The sequence below is a fragment of the Lagenorhynchus albirostris genome, chromosome 13, assembly GCF_949774975.1.
Source record: "Lagenorhynchus albirostris chromosome 13, mLagAlb1.1, whole genome shotgun sequence".
Taxonomy (NCBI): domain Eukaryota; kingdom Metazoa; phylum Chordata; class Mammalia; order Artiodactyla; family Delphinidae; genus Lagenorhynchus; species Lagenorhynchus albirostris.
The window spans coordinates 81,225,983-81,253,472 of record NC_083107.1 but is presented as its reverse complement, the minus strand read 5'-3'; the positions used below and the strand labels follow the sequence as shown (position 1 = coordinate 81,253,472).

Here is a 27,490-nt window from a genome sequence, read left to right as displayed (position 1 = left end):
TTCAAGTTTTATATTTATAACAAACATAATAATAACGAAACCATTTGAAATATTACAAGAATTACCAAAAGGTGACACAGAGACATGAAATGAGCAAACGCTACTGGGAAAATAGCGCCTACAGACTTGCTGGACACAGGATGGCCACAAACCTTCAATTTTTAAAAATCACAGCATCTGCGAAGCACGATAAAATGAGGTACGCCTGTACGCACAGAGAGATGGGTAGTGATGTTCAGGGCAGAGTGGGGGAGGAAGAACCCTGGACGCTAGTTCTGGGGATGCGTACCTTAGCAGCTGTAGAAAGAAGAAACCAACACCAGCAGTTGGAGTGACAGGAGAGAGATTCATTTATGCAACACGTCTACAGTTCACGAAGGACTTTCGTTTACATGATCTCATTTTACTCTCAGAGCAATTTGCAAAGTAGAACATTTGTCACATTTCACAAGTAAGGAACTGCTGCTTAGAAACGATGCTATCACCTGTGGCCCTGCCTTCTTTGTTGGTTTTCGGGGCACCGCCTTCTTTAGCTGTTTATTTTCCCTTCCTCTCATTATTCCTTCTCAGGAAAAGCCTTTTCTTCTGTATTTCCCCTTAAAATAAATGTTAACGGGCCTCCCCCTCTTCTGCTGTACCCTCTCATTAGGTGACCTCACCCACTCTCATGTTTAGCATCACATATGACCGACAGCTGCCAAATCTACAAGGCAGAGCCTGGACCTCTGCACGGAGCACCTGATCTCTACACACCCCTTCTGCTGAACTCTCGGGTTCACCACACGCGCCCAGGAGGAGCAGCACGGCAAGCAGTCCCGGGCCGACACAGGCAGCCGGCACGGTCTGTGAGGAGGGGAGAGGCTGGAGCTCAGCAGAGGGACCGGGCCGCAAAAGCCGCTGGTGCTCAGAGGTTTGCCAGTCCTCAGCGCTCAGCACTATTTTTCAGTATTTTGATTGTTGATCCCTATGCCAACTCTTTACACATGGTCTTAATTTCACGTTGCTTCAATTCTTTCTTTGAAAGTAAGAGAAGTTTAAAATATGAATTTGAACGACACAAAACCCTTGTACGTTATATAAGCCAAGGATTTTTAGTCTAATTTGACCATTCACTCACTCACTCACTCACTCACTGATTTGTTCAAACATATACTGAGCACTTTTCACGTGCTAGGCGTGGTGCCAGTCGCTGGGTTTAACAATGATTAAGACAAAGCCCCTCAAGGAGCTCACAGTCTAATGGTAAACTACTGAGTAAACTGAGGCACAGAGTGGTAAATGACTTACCCAATGAGGTAGAAATAGCTAGGTACTTGGAAACGTGGGACTGGAGCTGAAGAGAGGGCAGGTACCACTAACTCATCGTAAGTAAAAGATCCCCTTTGATTGAAGAGCAAGGCTGCATACAGAAACATACATAAACCCTGCTTGCAAGGACGGTTAAAATACTTCCCAATTCTCATCATGATTGAATTCATGTCTTGCAAGGAATTAAGCCATGACCTGATGGCATCTGTACACTCGCCCCTAAAGCTTGGGGCATGCCACCAGTCTGTTCAGACACAATGACTCTGTAGGGAGCTTAAAGTCCAATTTTAGCGCTGGGAACCATACTGAAATACCTTCATTAAATCCATGAACTTTAAATGTATAGCATATTTATGATACTTCTACATGTAGAAGTTTGGGAAAAACTCTCCTCTAACCCTCATCCAGAGGATTCTAATAAGTTATAGATACCACAGAAATTAGAGAATATGTCTGTTACTTTCCATATATACATCATTTTGGCTGTACAAAGGTGAAAAGTTTCACTTAGACGTACTTCATAAGTGATCTAAACATTATACAAATATATACAAAGACATCATGTCCAGATGCGTGCGTACACCCATCCACTGCAGACATGAACCCGTGTAAGGCAATTTCTTTTGTGATAATGACACATGATCCACGCAGCAAAGGGCAAGGTCCACTGAGAACAGTCCATCCAGCCTGCCTGTCTGCTTCAGTGATACTCTGGGTGATTTAGTAATTTCAGTAGGCAAAATGTCTATTTCACTGACAAAAAGCAGTGAATAATTATAAAAAGAGTTGTTTCCAAATGAAGAAACCGTAATTATCCAGTAATCTAAGTAGTGAACTACTTGAAGGTACTCCTGGCCTTACTGCTGCTACTGAGAAAATGTCTGGGATGATTTATTGCTCTGAGAATCACATCTAATGCATAATTCATCCACACAGGATGTCCCCAAAAGACTCAATGCACGAATCCTCAAATGCCATCAATTGCTCACTTCAAGCAGTTCTTCACTTTGCTGTGGAGGGTTTTCTTCTGAAAAATAACAAGCACAAGAGAAACCCTCCTAAGTGAAGATATGAAAGGCAGACAGGTAATAGAACATACAATTCAAGTGCTTAAAAAAAAATAGGAGGACCTCGGTCAAGAAGCATATTCTTACGTTAACGGCATAAGGCTAATGTTTTGAGTCTCACAAGAATAAACGAGAACTCAAGCATGTGCCTGAGAGGCCGGGTCAGAGGATGCAAACAGCCTTCTCTACAGAGACCACACTCGGGGACCAACTGCAATTCTAAGTTTTCACGGCTATCAAAACTACACAGAAACAGTCTAAACTACAGTTAAGAATTACCTTGTAATTTTTTAACTCATGTTTTTGTAGCTAGGAAGAGTAAAAATACCTATAAGGCCATAATATTCATTTATAAAACTCTATCTATTTTAAAAATCATTAAAACCTTAAAGTTTCCTAATGACAAGATTGGTCACTCACCTTTCTCAGGGGCGGGCTGCTCTGGATGTCTGCTTTCAGATGAAGAGGCGCCGACACCGTCCGACACGTTACTGCTTGGGTGGCTCTGCTCCACTTCACACAGATAAACATCGATAGGCCCCTGAGTGCTCCTGATATGGACCGTGATAGAGTCCTAGCAAAGACACAGGAAACATCTAGATGAATGAGAGAATTCATTAATTATATTTTTTCACTTACTAGAAGTGTAAGGGACACTTTTGAAAATTCTCATTCAGGTAGTTTCCCTTCTATCACATATTTGGGAAAATCACGTATTTATTAGTTAGCTTGGGTCACAGGAAGCCACTGGCCAGTTCACACAGGTAACACAGTTACTTGATTGTGCAGCAGTGGTTTCAGAGCCAGGAGGGGCCCCCTCAGCACTCAGGAGCCCGTCTTTCTCTACTCAAGACGTGACCCCTTTAAGGAGTCTGTACTTGAGACTCAAAGATCAGTATTTTGACGACAAAGAAATCTAAAACACCCCGCAGACTCAAATGATACGGCTGTGTTAAGATTTCAGACCCCTGAAGAGGTACTGAGCTAAATGAAAGGACCATTCTTCCATCCACTTGAAAAAGAGGATGAGATCAAGACAAAATATACCTCTTGTAATTTAAAACATTAAAACCCAAAAGATATCAGGAAATTGGGTACTTCTACTGAAAATTATGCTAAACTCGTAAGGAACAGTCCCGGTTATAGATGATTCTCTGTTGTTTTGATGCGAGTGGGTTCAATAGTCAAGGCTATTTTCTCCCCTCTCCTGTGGTTAGGCCTGGGCTTGGTACCAGGTGCCCCTGCTCTACACCACCCTGTGATCTCACAGCAGAGGGGCTCCCAACCTCAAGGGCCACCTTCCACAGCTTCCCGGCAGCAGGCAGGTGCGCTGAAGAACATCTGCTCAGCTCCTAGACGGGCAGGCCAGGTCTTGTTTGAACGGTACACGTTGTGCAATTCGACAGATACTTCTGAGCAATAGGGAAACCACTAAGCTGCCCAGGAGCGGCAGCTGAGGACCTCGCAGTCCACTCAGCCAGGGGCTGCCCACGTCTCTGTGCAGCGCGAGGTAATACTGTTGACTTTGTGGGCCATGCCATCCTTCTCACAACCACACAACTGCCATTCTAGAGTGAAAGCAGTCAGAGACACAATCTAAACGAATGGGCACGTGGCTGTGTCCCAAAACAATTCTCTACAAAAAGCGAGCAGGCTGGATTTGACCCACAGGCCAGTCCATCTCCACCAGGACTAGATCCCCAGATCTCCCTGGAGTCGGACTCTGTGTCTATCGGTCCCACTGTCTTTCCTTATTGCTGAGAATGGCTGGCAAGAAGGCCCACGCTCCTCAGCTTTCGAACGGGATCTAAGAGACATCTTGGGCACGATCGAAGGCTCAGCAAGATTTGACAATTACAGCCTGAAGCAGTTCACAGCACACGGAAAAAACCAAAAACCCGTCAGCCACTGCGCAATGGACTATCGTGCCCCCAAGGAAGGATGTATTGAAAGATTAGTGATGATGTGTGAATGTGAATATGTGAAATGATTCATATTAAAGATAAATGTTACTTAGGAGACTCGGAATGTATCTAAATCTAAATAACACAACTAGGAAGCGTCAGCAAGAAGTCACAACGTGAGTGTGACCGGAATCAATGAGAGCTGTTCCTTAGTCCGTCTGTAACACACTGTCAAGTAGCAACTGGGGTCTCACATGGACAGTGGCCTTCTGGGGATAAAAGGAAAGGTGGGTGGTGAGGATTTCTTCACGATGAGGGAGTTAAGTCCCTATCGCAGTGAAGTGATGACTTCAGCAGTGACAGTTCTATCAGGCTGTCAGCACTTGATCTGTCCTAAGAATGGTCACACTCCTTTGTTCTGATTCCACCCTTACCACGCAACCTTCTGATGACAAGTATCTTTCAGTACAAACTTTCCTACAAGCAGCTGACAGCGGACAGTCTTTTCATTTACAAAGCAATTTTACTTTTCATTTTAAATGTGTAATTTAGTGTTCTCTTTTATTCACAGTCTTTTATGAATTTGGTTAGTGAGTTAATTCCCTAGAGCCCCCGCTGACAGTGAACCGTAACACTGAGGCAGTCCCCGGGGAGTCCTCTAAGAGGCATGAGCGCACAACGGTTAAGAACAGACTGCGAACCCAAACTACCTGGGTGTGAACTGTGGTTCTGTCACTTACTGTGGATGGTGAGGAAGTAACTCATCTTTCTGTGCTTCAGATTCCTCATCTTTAAAAGGATAATAATCATGGCTACCGCGTTTGTCGTGTTACGCAAAACAGCTCAGAACGTGTGCAGTGCCTCAAGCTACATCAGGCACGCAGCTGCAACGCGCCCACTGGTGACAAGGCGCTGGGACTGCAATAAAGCACAGCCTAAGCAACTGGCCTGCCTCCCTTTAAGACCTTAAAAATGCAAGGCTACCTACTTCTCTGGGCGCTGGAACATCCAACCTGGTTTCTGCCGGAGCCTTAACTGCAATTACAATCTGTTCATGGAAGGCTTGAATGCTATGAATATCTTGATACGTCACATATGCTAGTGTGAAAATCAGTCAAGGGTCTCTAAGCAGAGTGGGGAGATCACTTATCTCTTATAATACATGAATCCAAGTGTAATCTTAGAATATCATTAGTTTTTATGGGATACAAACTCACAATTAAGGAAAGCAGTCAGGAAAAAATTATTTCATATATAGTTCTTATTATTTCATAAACAATTCTTAGGATTTTATTAAGTGTTTTACAATATTTATAACTTGAAGAATCCCTTTAAACTATACTACTGTGATGACGACACTTTCTGGAGAAAAATATTAATGAAGTCTGGACCTCTAAAACAAATACAACCCACGAAGGTATCAAACCTCCCCCCGCCCTTCCCTATGCATTGCGAGATCTTACTGTGAGAACCTTTGGGAAAAAATATTCAGAGTTTTGATGAGAATGTCCTAAAATGTAAGGTGGAAAGAATCGGTAAGTAGGAGACGCAACTTAGAGAACCAGTTTTTCAGGACTATGAGGTACTCATGGGATTTCCCTCATCCAAAATTATTTTCTATCTTGCTACCTGAATTTTTCTCATTTTCTTTTATTGTGCTGCCTGAAATTTTTACCAGTTACATGATTTACTGGGTTTCCCCAGAATTCTTTTTTTTTTTTTTCTTATTCCACACATCTTTTGATTGAGTGTAGTAATAGCATTTACCTTCCTTCTAATAACTGTATTGTGGAAACGGGAGTTTTGACTGGGGTAGAGTCTAAGTAAACTTGAAGCACGGAACAGCTCAGAATCAGTGACACCTCAAAAGGTGTTCACCCGTTCCGTGTGGGGAACAGGGCAGCCAAACAGTCTAGGAGACCCGGGAGGAGATCAGTACCAAAGACAAATCTCCCCCTCTGGTCCCAGAGACATTGAACTTCGGAGCAGTACGACATTCAGCTGCGTGTTATGCTTTGTGGACTAGAATGGCAGTTTAAGTACCATTTCTACGGCAATTCACTCACTTCTAAAGGTCTTATTTTGTATCTTAAATATATTAATTTATCCCCAAGCTGCCCCTACCATATAAAGTAATCTGCTTTGGAAGGAGAATTTTTTTAAGGGCACAGAGTTAAAGGATATCTTTCATTTTCTTTGTCGTCTGTTAACTTGAACAGCTGCTGAGCACAATCCTTAATTAACTCATCCAGAGCGTCCTCCATCGCCGATAAATCAGAAAGTTCTTCCTGCAGCTTCTTCTGTTGGGGCACTGCTCCAAAATTGCTCAGATCAGACCCTCTTTAAAAGAAAAGGATCACCATCAATAACATCCAGGAGATTACAAAAAAATACAGGTTAGGTTACTGGAACTTCGCCAAACGTTTACACCAGGTGTTTCCCACAATGACAGAAACCAGGTACTGAACTCCAGTCCTTCCCTCCCATTATTCTAGACAACCATTATTTCTCCCGGTTTTTGTCCCCATTTCTATTCCCTTACACAGAGACTTTAAAAACAAAACCAACATCATAACCCTGTGGAAATTAGTAGTAGTAGGGAAAGCTTAATGAAGTTTAATGAGCACTGAACTGAGTCAGTAACACCCAGTTTCAGCCCAGCTCTACTTCTCACGTGACTTTTGACAAGTTATGATCTTTTAATCCTTTAGTTCTTACATATGAAAAATAAGATGTATTGGTCAAATGATAGTTCCCCTGCTAAAATTCTATAAGTCTTTATTTTTTCCCCACTGTGCGTATTCTATCCAGTTCTATCTGAATATAATGATCATTTTTTAAAGATATTTTTTCTTCATTACTGTTTACCCCAATATGACATGACCTGAGCAACAACAAATATTCATTCTTTTCTTCAATTTTTATAGAAAATAAAAAGTGAAAAGGCTGTTACCACTTTACCTTTCTTTTACTTGCTAATTCTCAAATCTGATTCTAATTAGTGATTCAGAACACAATCTGATATTAACCCCTAAAATGTTAATGTCATTTAGCAAACATGTTCAAATTAGAATCCAATTTGCATTTCCATAATATTGAAAAAATAACGTCCTTTATGAATCCCTTTCCTCTAATAGCTAAGTTAAGAATCATTTAATGATCTTTGTTGGTAGATTTTTCACTTGCCTGAAAGGTCTTTACGTACTTATATGCTGGAACTGTTTCTTACTGATCCAAAATACTTGCCTATTGTGAGTATAACAGCCTTCTTCCTGTGCGCGTTCCCTGCACATGTGCATGCGTGGACACACACACACACACACACACACACACACACACACACACACACACACACACACACACACACACACACACACACACACACACACACACCCCTACATTTATACCATAAAGTCTTCTTTCCATGAGATCCCTCCTAATCATATGTTAAGTCTTTAGCTATTGACTTTTAGATATTAAGTCTCCAGATTTTTTTTTTAAATTCAGGGCATTGTGTTTCGAAGTATGATATGCACCATAATCACTTGGGGGTAGTTGTTAAGAAGGTAGGTATCTGTCTTCTCCCAGAACTGAATTACAGCCCCTGGGGAGGGAGGCATCTAAGTGTTTATGACACGACGGTGGAAGAACCACCGTTTTACAGCCTTAACTCATTTCCCCCTGATGTCAATAATCAATTAGAACTGAAGAAATATTTTTTTTAAATTCCTATACAAATCAGATGTCCCCTTATCTTGAAAAGTGAAATTCTTAAAACTAATCATGACTCCATTTAACTTTTCCATAATATTGGAATGATATTCTATGTCTATGGCTTTTAATTGGTACCAAGTAGGAAAAAGACATTGCTAGTAACTAGTTTGTTTTAAGTACAGTGTTGTCACTTAATAAGAAGGGGAAAAAAAAGAAGAAGAAGAAAAGTTTGAAAACAACTCACATCCATCGAATATGGTTCTTAGACTTCTTTTCAACCAGATCAATTCCATCCAGAACATTGGTGATGTCATACACTCTTCGTTTTCGTACGCCTAGTTTTGTTGCAACCTTGTTTAAGTCAAGAATACCCCCAGGAGCAGATCTGACAAGATCCATAAATTTTCGAGTTAAATAAACCAGTGATACATCAAAACGAGGTCTCTTCACTTTTAGAGCTTCTGGGAAACAAAACAAACGCAATTCATAAAATTTAAAACAGCATTTCCTTCTCAACTCATTAAAAAAACCATTTATTTATTCTTGGTCAGTAAGCACAGACACCTACAGATATTCTACACACTGACCAAATCAGAGCTAATTTTTAGGAAATCGATTTCTCAAACTGGATAAAAATGTATTAGCCTATTGCAGGTAAACAAAGGCTTTAGACTTAAAGGAGTATTTGAAATACGCAACCAGTTTCCACTGAATACGTGAATTTAAAAGGCATCACGGCACCATATCAGACACGAAGTGCTAAGTCTGCACTTGCATCCACACCACTATCTGGAATAGGATTAGAAATGATTTTTAAAATTAAATTTCTCATTTGGTCTTCAAGTTAGGAAATTCTTTATAAAGCAAAGTTAGAGACTTGGCTTTAAAATAAAAAATGTTTAAAATGTTCCTATACACGTCATAGTGTTACCCTGTCTGATGAAGGTCAGCAAGAGCTCAAGTTAGTCTTCCGATTAGGATGACTGTGATATTATACCTTGAGGAAAAGTGACATAACTATTTTTTAAAATATTCACTACCCTGTATTAACTTAACTAAATGAAGGGGGAAACTGAATATTATCATTCTTTTCATCTTTCCCAATTTGATACTAGGAAAAAAGTTCTTATGGTTTAGTGTGCAGAGGAAATACTTTCATGAATAATTTAGTTGTCCTTCTGGTGTGGAGTATATGATTACTCCTTTTTTCTACTTCATGGCACACCACAGTATGCTTCAAAAGAAACAGTCATCCTATCTTCAATCAAAAATGCCCTTATCCAGAACCTCTACAATGTCATATTCAGTTTAAAGACCACTGGTGGTTACTGCAAGAAAAAAAAGTACATATTTTATAATGTAAATGTCTTCCATGTGGAGACTACTCCTATACTTAAGATTAAACAGGATTAAAGAGGAATTAAACTTTTTTAAAAATGGAAGCAGAAGATAGTCACAATTCTACAACATATCTTGGAAGATTACAAATGAGCAACTCTGGCTTTAAAAACATTTACATTTGACCCTCGAACAACGCAGGAGTTAACCTGCGTATAATTTATCGTGGCCCTCCGTATCTGCGGATTCAATCAACCAGACCATTTAGTACTGCAGTCTTTACTACTGAAAAATATTCTCATCTCATCTAAGTGAACCTGCAGAGTTCAAACCCTGTCAGTCAAGGGTCAACTGCAATGATACTAAATTACTAACAAGACATGGTCTTATAAGTTCAGGATAAGTATATTCCTATCATGCCAGTCATTTTATAAAGAACAGATATTAACTGAACACCTATAACGTGACAGCTGCTGAAGGGGTGTAGACATGATTAAAATGGTCTCCAAAACAAGGGCGTTCCATGTCCCACAGTCCAGCAGGAGCCCTACCCAAAACCCCGAGGTGAGTGTGCCAGGGGGATTCAAAGTTACGTCGGGCGGGATAAAACCTTAACTGGGGTGGGGCAGGGGAGGCCTCCTAACGGGCGTGCGCTGGGAACAGCGCATAGAAACATGGGCAGGAAGGTGGAGGGCGACGGCGGGGAGTGAGGCGCAGGAAACAGCAGAGCCCCGTGTGAGAACATGGCGTTTGTAGGGACTCCACAGCTGTACAGCGTTTGCGATGGGGGGAGGGTGCAGAGTACTGGGAGATGAGGCTGCCAAGTGGAGCGGGAAATGGCCATCAGGGGCCTTGTGCATCTGTCTGTCCGTTCTCTGCCTTGTCTCTTAATAGAATTTAATAGAAATAAATGAGGAGTCAGGGTTTTCTCCATATGTAACAGAGCATCACTGCAGAAGTTTAGGTTGAGTGATACCATCATCTAATTGCTGTATTAAAAGATCACACGGGCAGTAGAACGGAAGAGGCGAGGGGGTGGAAGAGCCTGGAGCCGGTGGCTGACTTCGATGGCCAGGCCACTGCTTCCTGCCCGAGAAGCAGCAGCCTGACCCGTGGGTAAGACTGTGGGCTCAAGTCTGAGCATGGGGTTGAATCCTGACTGAGCAAGTTACTTAATCTCTGGGCATCAGTTTACTCATCTATCAAATGGGAATAATCATCCAAACCTGAGCTTTGAAAGGTGGTTGTGATAATCCATGCAAAGAGCTTAATACAGGCTAGGCGCTGTACAAGCTCCGTAAATGTGAGACCTGAGTGTAAGCTGGTGGCATGCGGCAGACGAAGGAAACGCTTCCAGAGTAGAACTGGCCAAACCTGGGGGCCAGATACGGGTGGGACTGTGGCAGGGCCGGGGAGAAATGAAGGTTGAGGTTACGGTTCCTCGTGGGCACCTACGCACCACCTACCCACCGAGATTAGCACCAAATTAAGAAGAAACGGAGGTGGGGCCATTTGTCATAACAATTTTCAGAAAGACAGGGAACTACCTGACTGACTCTGAACACTGATCCACGGCAGAAGTAGATGGGAAGGGCACAGGGAATCAAAGGAAACCAGGAAGGCCAAAGACTGTCCACACGCTTGCTGCCAAACTGCGTTCAGTTCTGCTTGCGGTGACAACTGCTCTCACAGAACTCTGGGAAAATACCCCGACAGAGACCATTCTGTTTTAAAAATGACATTTCCAAAGCAATGGAGAATAAACTGGCATTGGTGCACGTTAACGGCCCACAACCTCAGGAATTTTCGCTGAAATTCCAAGCTTTTACATTCCAGTGTACAAACAATGCATTTTAAGTTACTCATCAACTCGTGTACATTTAAAATAAATCACTTAAAACATATGAAGTTCAAACTACAAAACCTAAAACTGATTCAGGAATCGAATCAACTTACTTCTCATGGACACATATTGTACATTATCTTCTAAATTAATCCTTATTTTTGATGGCTGGAAAAAAGAAGATACAGAAATTTAAACTTAGTAATTTAAATACAAGCAAATGAATAGCAAAAAATAAAAGCAGAATTGTTAATAATTATTGCCCATCTCTTATTAATAGTGGCACAGTGGTTAATCTTCTTTATATGAACTAACGTGCGTGCATAAGGGACCTTGTTTACAGATTAAAGGGGCCAAAAAGGGTAAAAAAAAAAAAAGCAGAAACAATGCAAATGAACAACATTTTTCTGGATAATATAAAAGTTTGTCTTTTTTTTCACCCTGGGGTAATAATTTTGGTGTGAGAAAACCAGTCTTCCTTCTAAACTATATCTACTCTAACTGTAATCACATCTGACAATGTTCATCGACTTGAATTTCTGAAACTGCACAGGCCTCCATAAGTATGGAAGTAGTAGTTAAAGAGACGGCAGAGGAGGAGGAATGGTGCAGGGGGAAGGGGGGAGTATGAGACTTTATTACTAAATAGACGTTCACCTATCAACTGTATCAGGTAGTGAGGATAAAAAGCAATAGAGAGGATCAGGACACTGTCCCTGACTCTGGAAAGCGCAGTAGAGATCTAAGAGACGTCCAAACTGACAAATGCTCACTCCTCGCTAATTAAGTGAGAATGGCTCCAAGAAAAGTGCTCACAAACTTTCACAGGCAGCCATGCATTCCCATGATAATTAATATAAAAACAGCATTTCTAATCATGGAAAATAATGCATGCTACATAACTAGAGACTTTGGTATTAAGATTCATAAAAAAATTCTTTTAAATTCCTGAGATGACCAGGAAATTAGCAGTAGCTCGACCATCAATGCTCACCATTTTACCAGCTATTTGGAGGCTATGAAAGTTTATATAAACGTGTAGTAATGTTTGCAATATATTTAAAAATTGTTTTTGCAAAAAAATAAGTAAAACCTAAGCTAAGGTTAATAAACAGAAATCCATATTGGCCTCTTGCTTACAACAAAGTATGTATAATGATGCCATGTGTCCCCAGACAAGCTGTGCGCAGGTTTAGCTCCTGTGTAAGTGAAAAAAACTGGCCCCCAAGTGGGCCGTAGCAAAACTGGGATACGTGAATTTCATAAGGTGCCCTGAGAAGGGAAACAACAGCGCTCTGGATGCACCCAGCGAGGGATCACAAGGATTCACAGGCAAGGGGACCCCTAGCTGAGCCTTGGAAGACAAGCCAGAATTTGCCGGAACCTATGTGAGGCTGAGGAGGGAGGAAAAAGACAGAATTCCTGGGGCAGGAAGTGAAATGAACAAAGGTATGGAAATATAAATCACCTGGCACCTTTTGAGAAGCCACCTGGGTGGCCAGTGCAAAACCAACTTGATACTAAGGCTGGACGGGAATGCTAGCACCACGCTCGACACAGAAGACCATGAAAGTCATGCTACAGAGTTTGGACTTTCTGCTGTAACCAGTGCTGAATCACCACAGATTCCTGAACAAGATACGACGTCGTCCAGCTCATGGTTTAGAAATCTAAGTGTGGTGGCAATGCGGCAAAAAGACTGAAGGTGCGGACACCTGAAGGTGAGGTGAGCAGCTGAGAAGCTCTTTGCTGGTAGTGTTACGATCGTCAGCACAATGATTCCCTTACCATCTATGACAAGGTGACAGCATCTGTCAGCAAGCTAACTCGATATGGAATAATTCCCCTGAAACAGAATTCCACTGTAACATTAACTTAGCTGTTACACGCAAACCTGCTGGGTGCAAAACCAGTCGGGAGAGCCCGTCTTGGGGCAGGGACTCTGCCCCGCTAGCTCTCAGCACAGTGCTAACAGTGACTTGTGAAGACAGTATCCAACAGTGCCACACTGAAGGGCAGTCCTATTCAAGGCAAACATCAGACCAACAGGACCAACTGTCACTGCTATTTTTACTTTCAACCCTTCTGCTAAAACAGTATGAGATGGAGTTGAACTACTGATGCAAGATTCTTAAGTGAAAAAAAATCCATCCTCATCACACTAATTTGAAACACACATCAACAAATATCCTAAGTTGTTGTAAATATTATGGTCTGTCTATGAGTTTTCTATTCAGTCCACGATCTGTTGCTTACGTGTCTGCAGCACACTACTTCAATCGCTATAATGTCTGAATAAATCCTGAGAATGCACACAGACAGGGCTAACAGAGCAGGTGCCTTGCTGCGAACAGGCTTCTGTTCTTAGCTTAGAGCAGCAGGGCGAGTCCTGCACACAGTACGTAACGGTTTCCAAACAGGCTGGCTCCCTATCTGCTCTCTACACATTCTGCAAGGGCACCTTTCCTGCTCTGTACCCCCTCCCTCTGGTCTCCTTATCTAGAATGCCGCTATTCACAGCTTGGCACAGGGATAATACCTCAGTCAGTAACATGAGAAAGTATGACTTGCTTTCCCCTACATTCTTTGCTCTAAACCACATATTGGCTCTGTTGAGATCTGTGGGAAAACAGACACTAACAGCACCCATTCGTTTTTTTCCCTTTGAATACAAAAGCGCTCTCTCTTTATTCGGGAGGAATCACAATAGCATCATGGCCCCTCAGGGGCAGACATCCCAAATAAAGATCGTATAAATCCTACAGACCCACAATTCTGGAGATTTCCAAAGTGCCCGTAGTGATGACACATTCATCTCATTTATACTCAAAATAGTTCTTGGCTTAAGATCGGGTTCAGGACTACCAGAACTTCTTAGATGCTGGGAGATCCCACCCTCATCTGTAACACAGTGTAGGGATATAACCCACTTTCCAAGCTACTGTGAAGATTAAATGACAAATTTTGTAAACTGTAAAAATCCTATGAAAGCAGAAGAGACTATGGTTATTGTTTTCCTTTTTGAACCAGAACAGTGCCTGGCACATTCAGGCACTTGGTAAATATTTGTTAAACTAATGAACGGAAGAGTGAAATAGGACCTTGTCTGGATGACTTCAACTGACAAACAACAATGAGTATTTACAGACACAGGGACACAGGGTGAAGACTCCCTCTTTGGTACACCATCAATAAGGACCACTGCGAGACTATGAAGCCTCAGTTTCTGTTTTCTAATACAAATTTATCATCTGGAGAGACTCAATCTGACAATCCTGGCAAGCCTTCCCAATTACTCTAACTTTGGTGAACCACACCCAACAGGTAAGCTAGGAGCTTTTCTGGGAGGAAATGGGGCTAGATAGGAGTTCTTCTTTTTAAATGGCTTTAAAATCAGAATACAGGTTTTCTCACACAGAAGTTAGTGAGCTATTAAAAAATAATGTAAATGAAATGCCACCCCTGCACTTGGTCCCTCAGAACAGAGCAGGGCACCCTGCCCTGGAGGGGAATGACGAGGCTCGACACCCCTGCAGGGACGAGGAAACTGGAGAGAAGGTGGGCAGAGGGCTCCCGGTCAAGGTGAGGCACGACCGAGCCCTTCCCAACAAGAGACTGATCGTCTGAGCACCTTTCAGGGATACCCATTTTCCTTTTATTTTGAAACAATCTCAGCCTTCAGAAAAGGTACAGAAATAGTACCAAGAATTGCCATATACCCTTCACCCAAATCCTTCAAATGCTAACGTTTTACTACATTTGCTTTATCTTTTTTTTTCTATACACACATAATTTATTTTTTCTCAATCATCTGAGGGTAAACTGCAGACCCCTAAATAATTCAGTGTGTATCTCAAGGACATTCTCTTAGACAACCAGAGTGTAACTACCAAGAAATCTGTTTGAGACTAAGCAGTCTTGAAAAAGTTTGTCAGTAGAAATCTGGACTTTGCCAGTAAGGGTTCAAAAGGAAGGGGAACTTGTTAGAAACTTCAAGAAGGGGGATCCCCGTTATGCTAAGACAGAGCACTTAGCAACACTGTCAACTGCAGATCCATGGAAAGCAGATGGTAATGAACCGGGTAACCTAACCGAGGAGATTTCCACACAGTGTTAATGGGGATTGGGTAGTGGGGGAGGGAGAGAGGGAGGGAGAGAGAGACAGACAGAGACAGACAGAGACAGAGAGAGACAGAGAGAGACAGAGAGAGACAGAGAGAGACAGAGAGAGGAAAGGACTGTTAAAAGAAAAAGAAGCTATGACTTGGTAGCTTTAAAAAATTCTCAGCCTCTCAAGAAGCTAAAAATTAAGAGAAGACTTCTGAGAAAGACCAAATCAAAGGCACCACCAGAAAAACTGAATGTAAAGGGGAACAATTTTTTTTTTTTCCTGCGGTACGCGGGCCTCTCACTGTTGTGGCCTCTCCCGCTGCAGAGCACAGGCTCCGGACGCGCAGGCTCAGCGGCCGTGGCTCACGGGCCCAGCCACTCCGCAGCATGTGGGATCTTCCCGGACTGGGGCACGAACCCGTGTGCCCTGCATCGGCAGGCGGACTCTCAACCACTGAGCCACCAGGGAAGCCCGAGACTGAACCATTCTTGGTGAAGTCCTCAGAGATCAAAGATGGTATTTCAGAGTGCCATTCAGTCACACAAAAGGCCCCTGAAGGAGACTAAGGATGAACCTCACAGATCCTCTCAACCTAAGGACGGGGCCTCTAGGAAGCTGCAGGGCACTGTCCCTCGGCCACCCCAGCAGGAGCCCAAGGTACAGAAGAGTGTATTTCGAAGAAATCTGTGGGTGGGACGCTTGTCTACTGAGTGAACCACAAGATTCACAGGACATCCACACAGTTTTTGAGAGAATTACATTGGCAAAATCACTGTCAGCTTGGTCTAAAAGGGATAAAGACAGCTCAAAGTGAAAAGAGGCCACTGGACACCCCCAAATTATGCTGACAGGAAGCAGATTGAAAAAAGTACTCAGCTACAAATACTGAAGAGATATGACCTTTCATGAAAAAAGAAAGACAGGCTCAGATGGTGGAACCAGGAGCCCAGAGGGAGAGGTGGGAACATGGAGAATTGTTCCCAGACCTTGAGACCTAATCAAAAAACGTCCCACATTTACCAGGTGGCATTTCAGAACTGCTCCAGACCAGATGCTCCTCCGTGACCCCTCTTTTTCTCCTTTATGTACAGGACTGTCTACAGCAGTTATCCCATGTCTGTCCCACCAGTGTACGATGTATGCTGGGTGTGTGTTGGGGGGGCAGGGGTCAGATAACTTGTCTTTTTAGTTTCACAGGCCTAAAGATCTGGAGGAACTGTACCTGAGGAGCTGTACTTAAAGAACTATATCCAAGGAGCCTGAATTCTTACCTTATTCTGTGAGTACAAAATCTGTTACTTTGAGGCTCACACTGTCCCAGATTAGGCCAATGGGAGCCTTTCACAGCGGTTCCTGCACAGGACACTTACGTTTGACCTTCTCAGCATCTTTAGGATGGCCGTCCTCAGAGGAACGCTCCCTCAGACTTCTATGGCACTCACCTGCCCAGGTGCCAGCAGAGATGCTGCTGCTTTTAGTTCTGACAACCCACCCCTGCGGAGGCATGCCAACACTTCTGTTCCTTTAAGGAAGCCACACTGAGGGGCTACGCTCAGGTATTTCCCCAAAACATGCCAAGGGACAGCCCAGTAACAGCCAAACCTCAAGACTGGACGTCCTAGGAAATTTTCCCATTCAATCCTCAAACTGCTTCTGTCTCTCTCTCACTTGTTCAAGCCTCTTAGCCTGTCTGTATCTTAGCCGGGAAGAGGCAGAGCCCGCAAACTGAAACCACTGAGGCTGCTTCCAGCGCACACAGCTCTCGAGGCACCAGCAGCTCCTGATGGGCAAGGCAGCACGTTCCCAGTTATTCCACTAGCGTTCCAAGTCCCACAACTAAAAACCTACACTTTTCAACTTGTGACCTCAAAGGAGAAAGAATAGAATAAAAGGTGAGTTTTAGGGACTAAAATCTTAAACACTGCCTCTAAATTGGTTAAAAATTTCTCTACACAGATGCTTCTTTGTACCAATTGCCTGTTTGGGGGAGTAATATCCCTTTAAGAGCTCTCTGGACATATACCTTTTCCCACGGTGACTGCATTCTTGTCACACACTCAAATTTTCCTCATTTTTCAATGTGCAGACTAAGTTCCATCTTTAATCAGTACCACGTTCTGCCTTCACAGAATTCCAGTTTTCAAGCCATTTGCCCAGGGAACATCAAACACTCAGCCGTACACATAACTATTTTTTGCACAGTGTTTAATAATACACAGTTTACTAAATACTGCCAGTCATTAGCCAATTAAAAAATGCTGAGATAGGTGTTTAAATCAGCATTTTACAGCCAGGAAAATAAACACTCATACATTCAAACATTTACGGAGTACCTATTTCATTCATCCAAAAGCTATTTACCAAATATTTTTGCAAGAAGCACCAAATGTGCTGGGGATGTAACAATGAAATGAACAGAGTCGCTGCGCTCAGGGACCGAAGAGCCGCACAGTGCAGAGAGGAGGAGGCACAGGGCGCTCTGGGAACACAAAAGGAGCGCTTAACCGAGTCTTGGGAAGTCAGGAAGGCTTCCGACAAGCGACCTATAAATCTAGACCTGAAGAACCACGGGAGGCGACAAGGAAAAGTGTGCTTTAAAGGTTTTTTTAAAAGGGGGAGTGCAGATACACAGGGGTCCAAGAGAATATGGAGATATGGAAAATTTAGCAACTATAAGCAGTTCAGGAAAGATAAATCCAGGGGTCTGATTACATAAAGAAGTTGCTCCTCTATCATGAGAGCACCAGGGAACCATGACAGATTCTTTAAGTCAAATGACGTGATCGGAAATATGTTTTAAAAAGACCATCATGGTTAGTTACCATGTGGAGAATATATAGAAAAATCAAGGGCAAGATGAGAGGCAGGAAAACTGGTTAAGAAGATTACAATCCAAAATATAGATGATGGCTAGAAGTGGCAAGTACTGGTGATTAATTTTTTTTTTTTTTTTGCGGTACGTGGGCCTCTCACTGTTGTGGCTTCTCCCGTTGCGGAGCACAGCCTCCGGATGCGCAGGCTCAGCGGCCATGGCTCATGGGCCCAGCCACTCCGCGGCATGTGGGATCCTCCCGGACCGGGGCACGAACCCGTGTCCCCTGCATCGGCAGGCGGACTCTCAACCACTGCGCCACCAGGGAAGCCCAGGTGATTAATTTTAATTAGATAGAATGGAGGGGGTCTGTTTGTAAAAGGAAAGGATGATGCGTAGGATACTAGCTTGGGCAGTACGGTGGGTGTGGTACCATTTATTGCGATAGGAGACAGCGAGTTGCTGCTTGCTTAGGCAAGAAGATAATGAATTCCACTTTAGATACGTGAGTTTGACATCTAAGTAGAAATGTCTAGTAGACAGTTGCAAAGCTCTGAGCCAGATTTATAGATTCGGAAGTCACGACATGGTAACTGAAACTACCAGAGTGAATAAGACTATGTACAACTTCAAGGGATATATGTGTATCTTCTGACATTAAATGCAGAATAAAGTGGTTTTTCCATAGTAGGAGTTTGGAACTTTTATCAAATTCTCAAAGATTAAGACCACCGATACCAATAGTAACAGAAGTCACGAGTTGGTGAATGACACCCCGCAGGAAGAAACCGTGGAGAAGATAGAAGATCTGAATAAGACCGACACGGAAGGAATGGGAAAAGGAAGAGGAGTTTACAAAAGAGGACAGGAGAGGCCAGATAAGCAGATGGAGCGCTAAGAGTATGTGTCCGGCGGGCCGTTCAAGGGCGAGTGTCCAACATGAGTGAGCGGTCGATCATGTGCAAACTACAGAAGGTACGGAGTGAGACATCTGCTGGACGTGACTGGCGACCTTGGTTAGAACGTCTCAGAGCTGTGCTTAGGGCAGAGGTCCCCCAGCAGGTGGTAATGACAGGTGAGCAAGCAGACCCAGGGGTACTGACAACTTTTTCAGAAAGCATGGCTGTGAAGGGGAAGAGATACAGTAGGAGGAAGGGCATACGGAATTTAAGGGAGGGATCTTTCACAATGGAAACAGATTTAGGATGCATTTTAAGTAGTCGAGAATTTACCACCTGGAGTCAGACACTGCGAGGTTAAACCCAGGCCTGTCTACTCACTAACAACAGGCAAACCACTTAACAGCTCCACGTCTATTTTGGCAACTGCACAACAAGAAAAATAAACCCTGAGGACTGCTGTGCGGAATTAAAAGAGATGATGCTCATCAACTATTTTTGAGCACTGAGTCCTCCTGGCGTCTGGGCAAACGGACCTCAGGAAATGTTTATTTACTAAGAATGGGAAGAAACCAGCAGAGAAGTCGAAAATACAGGGAGAATGGAAAACGATGGGTTCATCGAGGGTCCTGAGACTCCAGGAGAATATATCGCATCTAGTCCAGAACAACAGAGGAAACTGACCTCCGGCAGGGAAGCCAATCTCCCACTTTCTCTGTCAAAGAGGACCAAAGATAACTTGCTGAATGGGAAGCCGCGGAACGGGAAGTGTGAGGTGTGGACACGGTTTTAAGTGGCTGCCCTGAAGGAGGAGAATGGCAGAAGAGACTGCAGAGAAGAACACACGGGAGAGAGCTTGCAGAGACCCACTGAGTCCAGTGGAGACGCAAAAGCAGAACTGTCTCGGGCAAAGCTGGGCAATTTTCTCCAACACTACTCTGGAGCCGACGGAAAAGCCCAGGAGGCTGACAACACGTTTGCGAGCAGACGCAAACAAGACGGCGAGAGCTCAAGCGAAAGACCTGTCTGCTTCACTGGACGCGAAGGGCAGTGCGAGAGCTGGGGGGACCGAGGAGCAGTCCCGGGCCACCTCGAGGAGCGCACGACCGAGACGACGGCCAGTCCGGCCTCCCCGCGGGCCTGGGACACCCCCCACCCCGCGCCCCGGCCCCGTCGCTGGGACACACTTACCAGCAGGCCCTCCACGTTGATGGGGTCTCGGCAGCGGCGCCGCACCGTCTCCTCCGCCGGGTCCACGAGCAGGCTGGGCAGCTTCCGCGCCGGCCGCTGCTGACTCATGCTGCCCAGCCGGCCGCCTCTCGCCTCGCACCCCGCGAGCTCTCCCGCCTTCTCCCGCTCGGGTCGGGCGCCGCCCCCGACCCGCCGGGTCCCGGGGTCCAAGCACGAACTGGACTCCTGGCCTGCCCGGAGGCGCCGCCTGGCTAGGCCGGCCCTCGGACGGGCGCGCAGCTGCCCCACGACCCCGGGAGCTGGAACGCGGGCGGGAGGAGAGCAGGGTGACCCACGGCTCTCAGGACGCCAGGCCCGCCATCTTCCCGCATGCGCAGTGCGCCGCCCCCAGTGCGCATGCCCGGCGCGGCCGGAGCGCTCCCAAACACAGACCCGCGCCCGAAGGCCGGAGCCCGAGAAGTCCCGGAGAGCGGAGTCCGCGGAAAGGATGGCGAAGGAAAAGGAAGACATGGAGCAGGAATTCCAGACGAAGGGAACGGGGCGAGAGGAAAGAGGCAGCCGGGACAACACTGTGGTCGCCTCGGAATTCTCGACACTAAAGGTACTAATAACTGAAAGTTCTGAGCTCGCAGGGATGTTAATTTACTCTTGAGCTCCCTCCGCACGTCTCAGGCACTTGCCCAGTGTTGATGCTTAGTAAATGTTGGTAACCAAACCGTCGTGGAATTGTTTACTTACATGCATCTTTCCAACTTTCCCTTTTCTTCCTTCTTGTCATTTGAGGAATAAACTATTGACTCCCTAGGTGTCAGAAATCGTGGTGCGCACAGGAGATATTCGTTTGAATTCGGCACAATCTCAGATTCCGGTGGAGGGGACAGATAAGTAAAGAGACATTTAAAACTGGAGCCACTTTGCTGTACAGCAGTAATTAACACAACATCGTAAATCAACTAAACTTAAGAAAAGAAAGGAGAGTGTTTCAATAACAAAGGTTCCATGTGCCAAAAATCCGCTAAGCAGGTAATAAAAGGGGGAGTTTAAATGCCAAATAAATAAAATAAAATAAAAAATAAAGCTGAAGCCAGATGGTGTGTTTTCAGATCCTGGCTCCCCCTACTTAGAAGTTTACAAGACCTGAAGCAAGCTGCTTAATCGCTCTGTACCTCAGTTTCCTCATCTGTTAAATGGGACTAAGATTGTTGTGAGGATTAAATGAATTAATGAATGTAGCCTACTTAGAACTGGGAGTAGTGTGTATTTGATATAAAAAGGTAATACCATGTGATAAGTGCAGGGTGGAGGGCAGCTACTGAGCTGTAGACCAAGAGCTTCTACCCAGCATAAGGTGGAAGGTGGGTTCCCACTAGACTAGAAATTTCTTGAGGTCAGAGGCATTCTTTAATCTGTGATCTCCAGCATCTAGCACAGTTCCTGACAAATAGTTAAGTGCCCCATAAGTGTTTGCTAAACGAATGACTTGAGATAAAGGATAATCTAGGAGAAGTCTCTAAAAGATTGGATTATGTTGCAGAATGGAGAATTTCCCAGAGTGGTTAAGTGACACCTTTACCAACCCCAGTCCCCTGAGAAGGCAAGCTCTGGAGATCAGAAATGGCTGGGTTTTTTTTTTAAAAAAAGACATAACCCAGCATTTTAGGTCTGTTTAACATTCTGCTAAATGTTCTGTACACATTTTCTTATGTAAATCTTATATCAGAACTGAAAGATAGGTATTTTTCTGCCCAATCTACAGATCAGGAGAATAAATATTAGCAAGATTTACAAAAATTACCCGAGGTCCTGGCTAGGCAGGGGCAGAGGCAGGATTTGGCCTCATAGCTGATTGATTTAGTAGGTGGATCGTTGGGAAGATTCTTGAAGGGTGACTAGATTTTCTAGAGCCAGAGGTGGGGTTGGGGGAGTGAAGGTGGGTGAGTCCGGGGGCAGGGGTGGTGTTGGCGGGCGCTGCAGGCTGAAGACCGAGCATGAACACAGCTATAGAGAGTCAGGCCCGTGACCCTGCCCTCCAGACACTTACAGTACCTGTGACTTGGCTTTTTACCCTGAGACTTAATCATTCACGCATTTTTTGAGCCTGTGCCTGGCAGGAGTACGTGCTGAGGAGAGAACTAAGTCTGAGGGGTCCTTACCTTGTGCTCCAGTGGCCCCCACGGAACCAGAATGCGTAAGTACTAACTTAGAAGGTGTATAACATGCTATGGAAGCGCAGAGAAAGAAGAAAAAAAAATAACTGGACTTGGTGTAAATCACAGGTGCTTTTTCACACATCTTCCTGTGAGGTAGACATTTCTAGAATACTTTACAGATGAGGATACAGAGGCTCAGAGAAGTTAAGTGACTTGCTCAAGGCCACCTCCTCAGGTGGCTCAGATGCAGGACTTCAGCCACCAAATCCTTAGCTTTGTCCATCAAGTCCTACTGTGGTGCACAGACACAGCTCCCAGCACAGAAATTCTAGTATTTCCATTTCCAGTCCTGTTTTTGTGTGTTTTTCTTGGGGCAAAATGGTGCTAGGGCAAAATAGGGTGTGGGCTTTGAGACTTTAAAATTAGGGCTGAGATATAGGCCGAAGGCCCAGGTGCGCTGGAGGAATGCTGAGAGGCCTTATTTGTCAAGGGGTATTTTGCCTTCCTTCTATTGTAAAATTTCTTCCCCAGAAATCTGTGAGGAAATGGCCACGTCCAATAGGGAATAATGGAAATGTTTTACACTGTCCAATATGGTAGCCACTAGCCACGTGTAGCTGTTGAGCACTTGAAGTGTGGCTAGCAAGGAACTGAATTTTCATTTATTTTAATTTAACTTGAATTTTAATAGCCAGGGAACTAGTGGCTACCATATTGGATAGCACGGGTGAAGATACAAAAATATGGTATCATCTAGTCTGGTGAGATTCTACATGTGGTCTGTGGACCTCAGCATTGCCATCACCAGTGAGCTTGTTAGGAATGCAAACTTTCTGGGTCTACCCCAAACCTTACAGAATCAGAAACTCCGAGGACTTGGATGTACTCTGCCACGCACTGGTCTAGCCCAACCCCTTCTTTTCCAGGTGAGGAGACCAATCCTCATCCCCTCTCCAAGGGATGATAAACCAGCTATATTGAAGCCAAGTTAACTTTTCTAATGGGATTGAGGGCTTGGGGCAAATCCAGTGGTCGCCACTCTAACCTACGATTTGCTAGGCGTTACAGCTTTCTGCATCTACCTCTCACGCCGGCATAGGCGTTCTCAGATCTTCAACGACAGGAGAGGCCAAATGGGAGGCAAGGAGAATGGTTAGGAGGCTGTCGGTCACCGAAAGGACAGCTGATGATGGCAGAACTGGGCAGTGCCAGTGAAAGTGGAGAGCAAAGGACAGATTCAAGAGCTAGAAGATAGATGTAGAAGGAACAGAGCTTGGGGGTTGATGAAGTTTGAGGGAAGACTTGGACCCGAGGTGGCGCTTTGGGTACTTGAAGTCCAGGCACAGGTGAGATTTGACAAGGGCAGGAGTGAGGGCAGGATGGGGCAGGGCCAGAGGGCAACCAGTGTGAAAGGGCCGGCAGATACTGTCACATTGTTTACAATGAGCAGTTTTGCTTTTGTTTTTAAACTAACCAACAGCAAAGGTAATTAAGAGGGAGCAGCTAGGGAAATAGAAAGTGAATCTAGGCTATGGGTGCCTTAGAGGTTAAAAGAAGGGATGTTTTCTGTCTTTCTTCCCTCCCTCCCTCCCTCCCTTCCTTCCTTCCTTCCTTCTTCCCTTCCTCCTTCCTTCCTTCCTTCCTTCTTCCTTCCTCCCTTCCTTCTTCCCTTCCTTCCTCCCTTCCTTCCTCCCTTCCCTTCCTTCCTTCCTTCTTCCTCCCTCCCTCCTTTCCTCCCGCCCTTCCTTCCTTCCTTCTTCCTCCTTCCTCCCTCCCTTCATTTCTTCTCTTTTCTCTTTTATTCTTTCTTTCCTACTTTGTTTCCTTCCTCCTCTCCACCACCCCCCCTTTACTTTTGTAAGATAGCAGAGACCTAAGGTTTTCATGTTGATGAGAAGGAGCTAGTAGAAAGGGAAAGCTTGAAGATGCAACAGAGAAAGGGGATAACCCTGAGAATGCTGTCAGGGATTCCATCCAGAGCTCCAGGGAACTGGAAACAAGGGGAGGGCTCCACCTCCACAGTGATGGGAGCAAAGTGTAAGGACAGAAGCAGACAACCTTATAAGGTATTTTTAGCAGGAAGTTGAAGGAGTTCATGCTCTGCTGAAGCCAAGATCATCTGCTGAGAGTCAGGGGAGACGGTAGAAGTGGAGATTTGGTAGACATACCAGGCACTCAGTAAATATGACCCAGCGATTCCACTCCTGGGTGTACATCTGAAAAAAATGACAACACTAATTCAAAAAGGTACAAGCACCCCAATGTTCAGAGCAGTTTTATTTACAGTTGCTAAGGTATGGAAGCAACCTAAGTGTCCATCAACAGATGAATAGATAAAGAAGGTGCTGTGGATATGTACATGTATATATATATATACACACACACACATGCACAATGGAATACTACTCAGCCATAAAAATAATGAAATATTGCCATTTGCAGCAACATAGATGGACCTCGAGATTATCATACTAAGTGAAGTAAGTCAGAAAGAAAGACAAATACTGTATGATATCAGTTATATGTGGAATCTAAAAACTACAGCAAACTGGTGAATATAACAAACAAGAAGCAGACTCAGATACGGAGAACAAACTAGTGGCCACCAGTGGGGAGAGGGGAGGCAGTATAGGGATAGAAGATTAAAAAAAGGGTTATTATGGGACTATAGGAAATCATGCGTGTGAAACTTTTGAAAATTGTAAAGCACTATAGAATTTAAACAGGTTTCATTAATAATAATAATAAAAAGATGGTTTCTAGCAGAGCTGCAATCCAAATTCTTGTCTTTTACTTTCTAGGTCAGTACCCTTTTTAGGAAGGTGATGAGGCACGAGGACAAACACTTGGCGGGAAAGGAGTGTCGTAGAGATGGAAGGATGCAGAAAGAGGAGAGGTGGCACGGAGGAAGGAACAGACGAACCTGGACTGGAGCAAGTCCTGCATCCACCCTTATTAGCCTCACTGGCAAGCATCTTAACCCTTAGGATCCTCAGTTTCTCTGTTTGTAAACGGAGGGTAAACATACCTCCAATTCTGCTGTATTAGAGACAATGGACGTCAAGTCCCTGGTGCATTGAATCCATCTTCAGTGGTAACACAAACTTCCTAGCTTCACAGGGGCTGTTTCTAACCAAGTCTTAAAGCTCCCTACCCCAGTGACTAAAAATGGTTCTAAAATGACATCAAATGGAACAAAGCCGGGCGGCTGACTCTTTGTTCTGAGGTTTTGTTCAGAGTTTGACAAGCTTTCCAGAGAGCTCCCAAGAAGATGCTAGCCCACGAAAGTTGTCATTGGGCCAGATGCACGGATTCAGTCTCTCCACTTAGCAACAGTATTTGCCTCCTGCTTCAGAAAAGGAAACAAAAAAGTAAGCCTGCAGTTAAATACACCCACAAGGGCAAATCCCCATGAAAGCCTGTCAAAAAAGAGCTGTGGGAAAGATGAGCTATTGCTGTACGCCTGGGTGAACTCCAATGAGGAAGCCACAAAGGGGAGGGAGGATGGGCACAGGGGCTTGTCAGTTGCAGCCCCCCAAAGGGTTTCAGCCTTTCCCTCCTCCTGATTCCCACTGCCCCACGACTGCCCTCATTGTCATTGTTCCTGGACTATTTTAACTGCTTCCTAATTCATTCGCCTGTCCTGCCATTTCCAAGGGACTCTATACTATCACTGTCAAATTAAACAACTGCCTTTTGGGGGGTGGCTGTTGACCTTTCATTGCAGGAGAAATCTTTCTAAAGCGTGGGTCTGATCTCATCACTCCTCTGCTTAAAAGCTGTCAGTGTACTTTGTCTGTATTATGCTCGAGGTTAGTGGTTTCCCCTGGGCACTGGTCACTTGCCTGCCTAGCTGTCTCCCGCATCACACTCTTGGAGGGAGGGCAGGGGCTGGGTCCTGGGCACTCAGGGGCCCCCACCACCTTATCAGAGCCATTGGATGCATCACTTTCTCTCAGTCACATTAATCTTCATTCAGTTCCTCAAAAGCTTTCCCCCACTGCTGAGTCTTCTCACATCTTGTTTTCTTGGCTAGAACGTTAACCCTTTGACACCTCCCCTAGCAAATGCCTCACCCTTAGTTTGCACATTCTCCCCACCCCCCAGAAAGGCTTCTCTGAACCCCCAGTTGAGGCTAGCGCCCCAGCCTCCTTCCCACGTGTTGTCTGATGAGCCCCACAACCTGGACTGATGCCCCCAGTAACCTTTCACCATCCATAGACACATTACATTATAAATAAATAGCATTTGAAAAAAAACTAAACTCTTTACTATGTTGACTTCAAAATGTAAATTCTAAAGCAAAACATGACAACCCAAATTATAGAGGTAATAGTTTGTCTTAAATCTTTGAAGCACACCTTAACGCTGGACTTTGTTTTAATTCAGCATTATCAGATGATTAAGTTTAGCAACTTTTATTTTTCCTCCGACTGAATTTTATGATGAATGATACTAATGTTCTTAGTATTTCTTAAATATTGTAGGTTTACGTTAGTTTCATTTTGGGAAAAGAAAATCCATTTTATTAATTGTGTTATTGTGTTATTAATTGTGCTTTTATAAAATCCATTTGTATTAATTGTGTGGAAAGAAGACTCACAATCAGCAAACTTGAAACCTTTTGTTTTCTTTGTTAGGTAGTTACACATCATTTTTATAATGAAAAAGATAAATGATAATACCTTCCCCTAAAAGAAAAGAAAGTTGCCAAATATTGGAGGATAACCACGTTGGTTTCAGACTTCTGATACCAACAGTACAAAAATATCATTAGACCTCTGAGAAATTTTGGACAATGAAAATTAAACAAGAAAACTGTTAATTTTTTGAAGAGGCTCATTTATATGGCTCAAAATTCAAAAGGTACCAGAGTAAACAGTGAAAAATGTCCCTCCCACGCCTGTCTCTCAGCGGCGAAGTCTAAAGTCGTCTCTGAAGCTCACGGGTTTTATATGGATTGTTGCAGAGATATTTTATGCAAAAATAGTGCTCTATGTTATTTCCCCAAGCCTTGTTTGCACATGAATAATCATACTATTTCTCGATTTTTTTTAACCTAGCAAAATATCTTGCAGATTGTTCCCTAACAGTGCAATAAAAGTTTTTTTCACTCTTTTTCATGTCTACACAGTATTGCATGGTGTGTATGT

At 44.1% G+C, this 27,490-nt stretch overlaps 2 protein-coding genes across 5 annotated transcripts; one reads left to right on the top strand and one right to left on the bottom strand.

Annotated features, from left to right (window-relative positions):
- E2F6 (E2F transcription factor 6) lies at positions 1-20,578 on the bottom strand. Of its 4 annotated transcripts, XM_060168736.1 has the most exons (8): positions 20,188-20,575; positions 11,288-11,342; positions 8,238-8,454; positions 6,464-6,619; positions 5,268-5,382; positions 2,796-2,949; positions 2,298-2,335; positions 1-1,399 (listed from the first exon to the last, which is right to left on the bottom strand). In XM_060168736.1, exons 1-8 carry the CDS (start codon positions 20,293-20,295, stop codon positions 1,355-1,357), a joined length of 888 nt encoding a protein of 295 aa, XP_060024719.1. In that variant the 5' UTR covers positions 20,296-20,575; the 3' UTR covers positions 1-1,354. The 4 variants fall into 4 exon arrangements, 3 of the variants coding, with proteins under 3 accessions (XP_060024719.1, XP_060024720.1, XP_060024721.1); XM_060168737.1 differs by having other exon boundaries at positions 1-2,335; positions 20,188-20,573; XR_009544030.1 differs by lacking the exons at positions 1-1,399; positions 2,298-2,335 and adding an exon at positions 3,662-3,943 and having other exon boundaries at positions 20,188-20,578.
- Positions 19,494-27,490, top strand: LOC132531151 (uncharacterized). The gene is made up of 2 exons (XM_060168740.1): positions 19,494-20,788; positions 25,139-27,490. The coding sequence occupies exons 1-2, from the start codon at positions 20,294-20,296 to the stop codon at positions 25,322-25,324; spliced, it is 681 nt and encodes a 226-aa protein (XP_060024723.1). The 5' UTR covers positions 19,494-20,293; the 3' UTR covers positions 25,325-27,490.

What these genes read in the sequence shown, in the direction of transcription:
- LOC132531151 (XM_060168740.1), top strand. Translation starts at nt 20,294, where the DNA reads ATGCTGCCCAGCCGGCCGCCTCTCGCCTCGCACCCCGCGAGCTCTCCC. An exon ending in CGGAATTCTCGACACTAAAG is followed by an intron (nt 20,789 to 25,138) that starts GTACTAATAACT and finishes TTTACTTTCTAG; the next exon opens with GTCAGTACCCTTTTTAGGAA.
- E2F6 (XM_060168736.1), bottom strand. Translation starts at nt 20,295, where the DNA reads ATGAGTCAGCAGCGGCCGGCGCGGAAGCTGCCCAGCCTGCTCGTGGAC. An exon ending in AAGAACCATATTCGATGGAT is followed by an intron (nt 6,620 to 8,237) that starts GTGAGTTGTTTT and finishes TTTCTTTTAAAG; the next exon opens with AGGGTCTGATCTGAGCAATT. An exon ending in GCAGCCCGCCCCTGAGAAAG is followed by an intron (nt 2,336 to 2,795) that starts GTGAGTGACCAA and finishes GTTATTTTTCAG; the next exon opens with AAGAAAACCCTCCACAGCAA.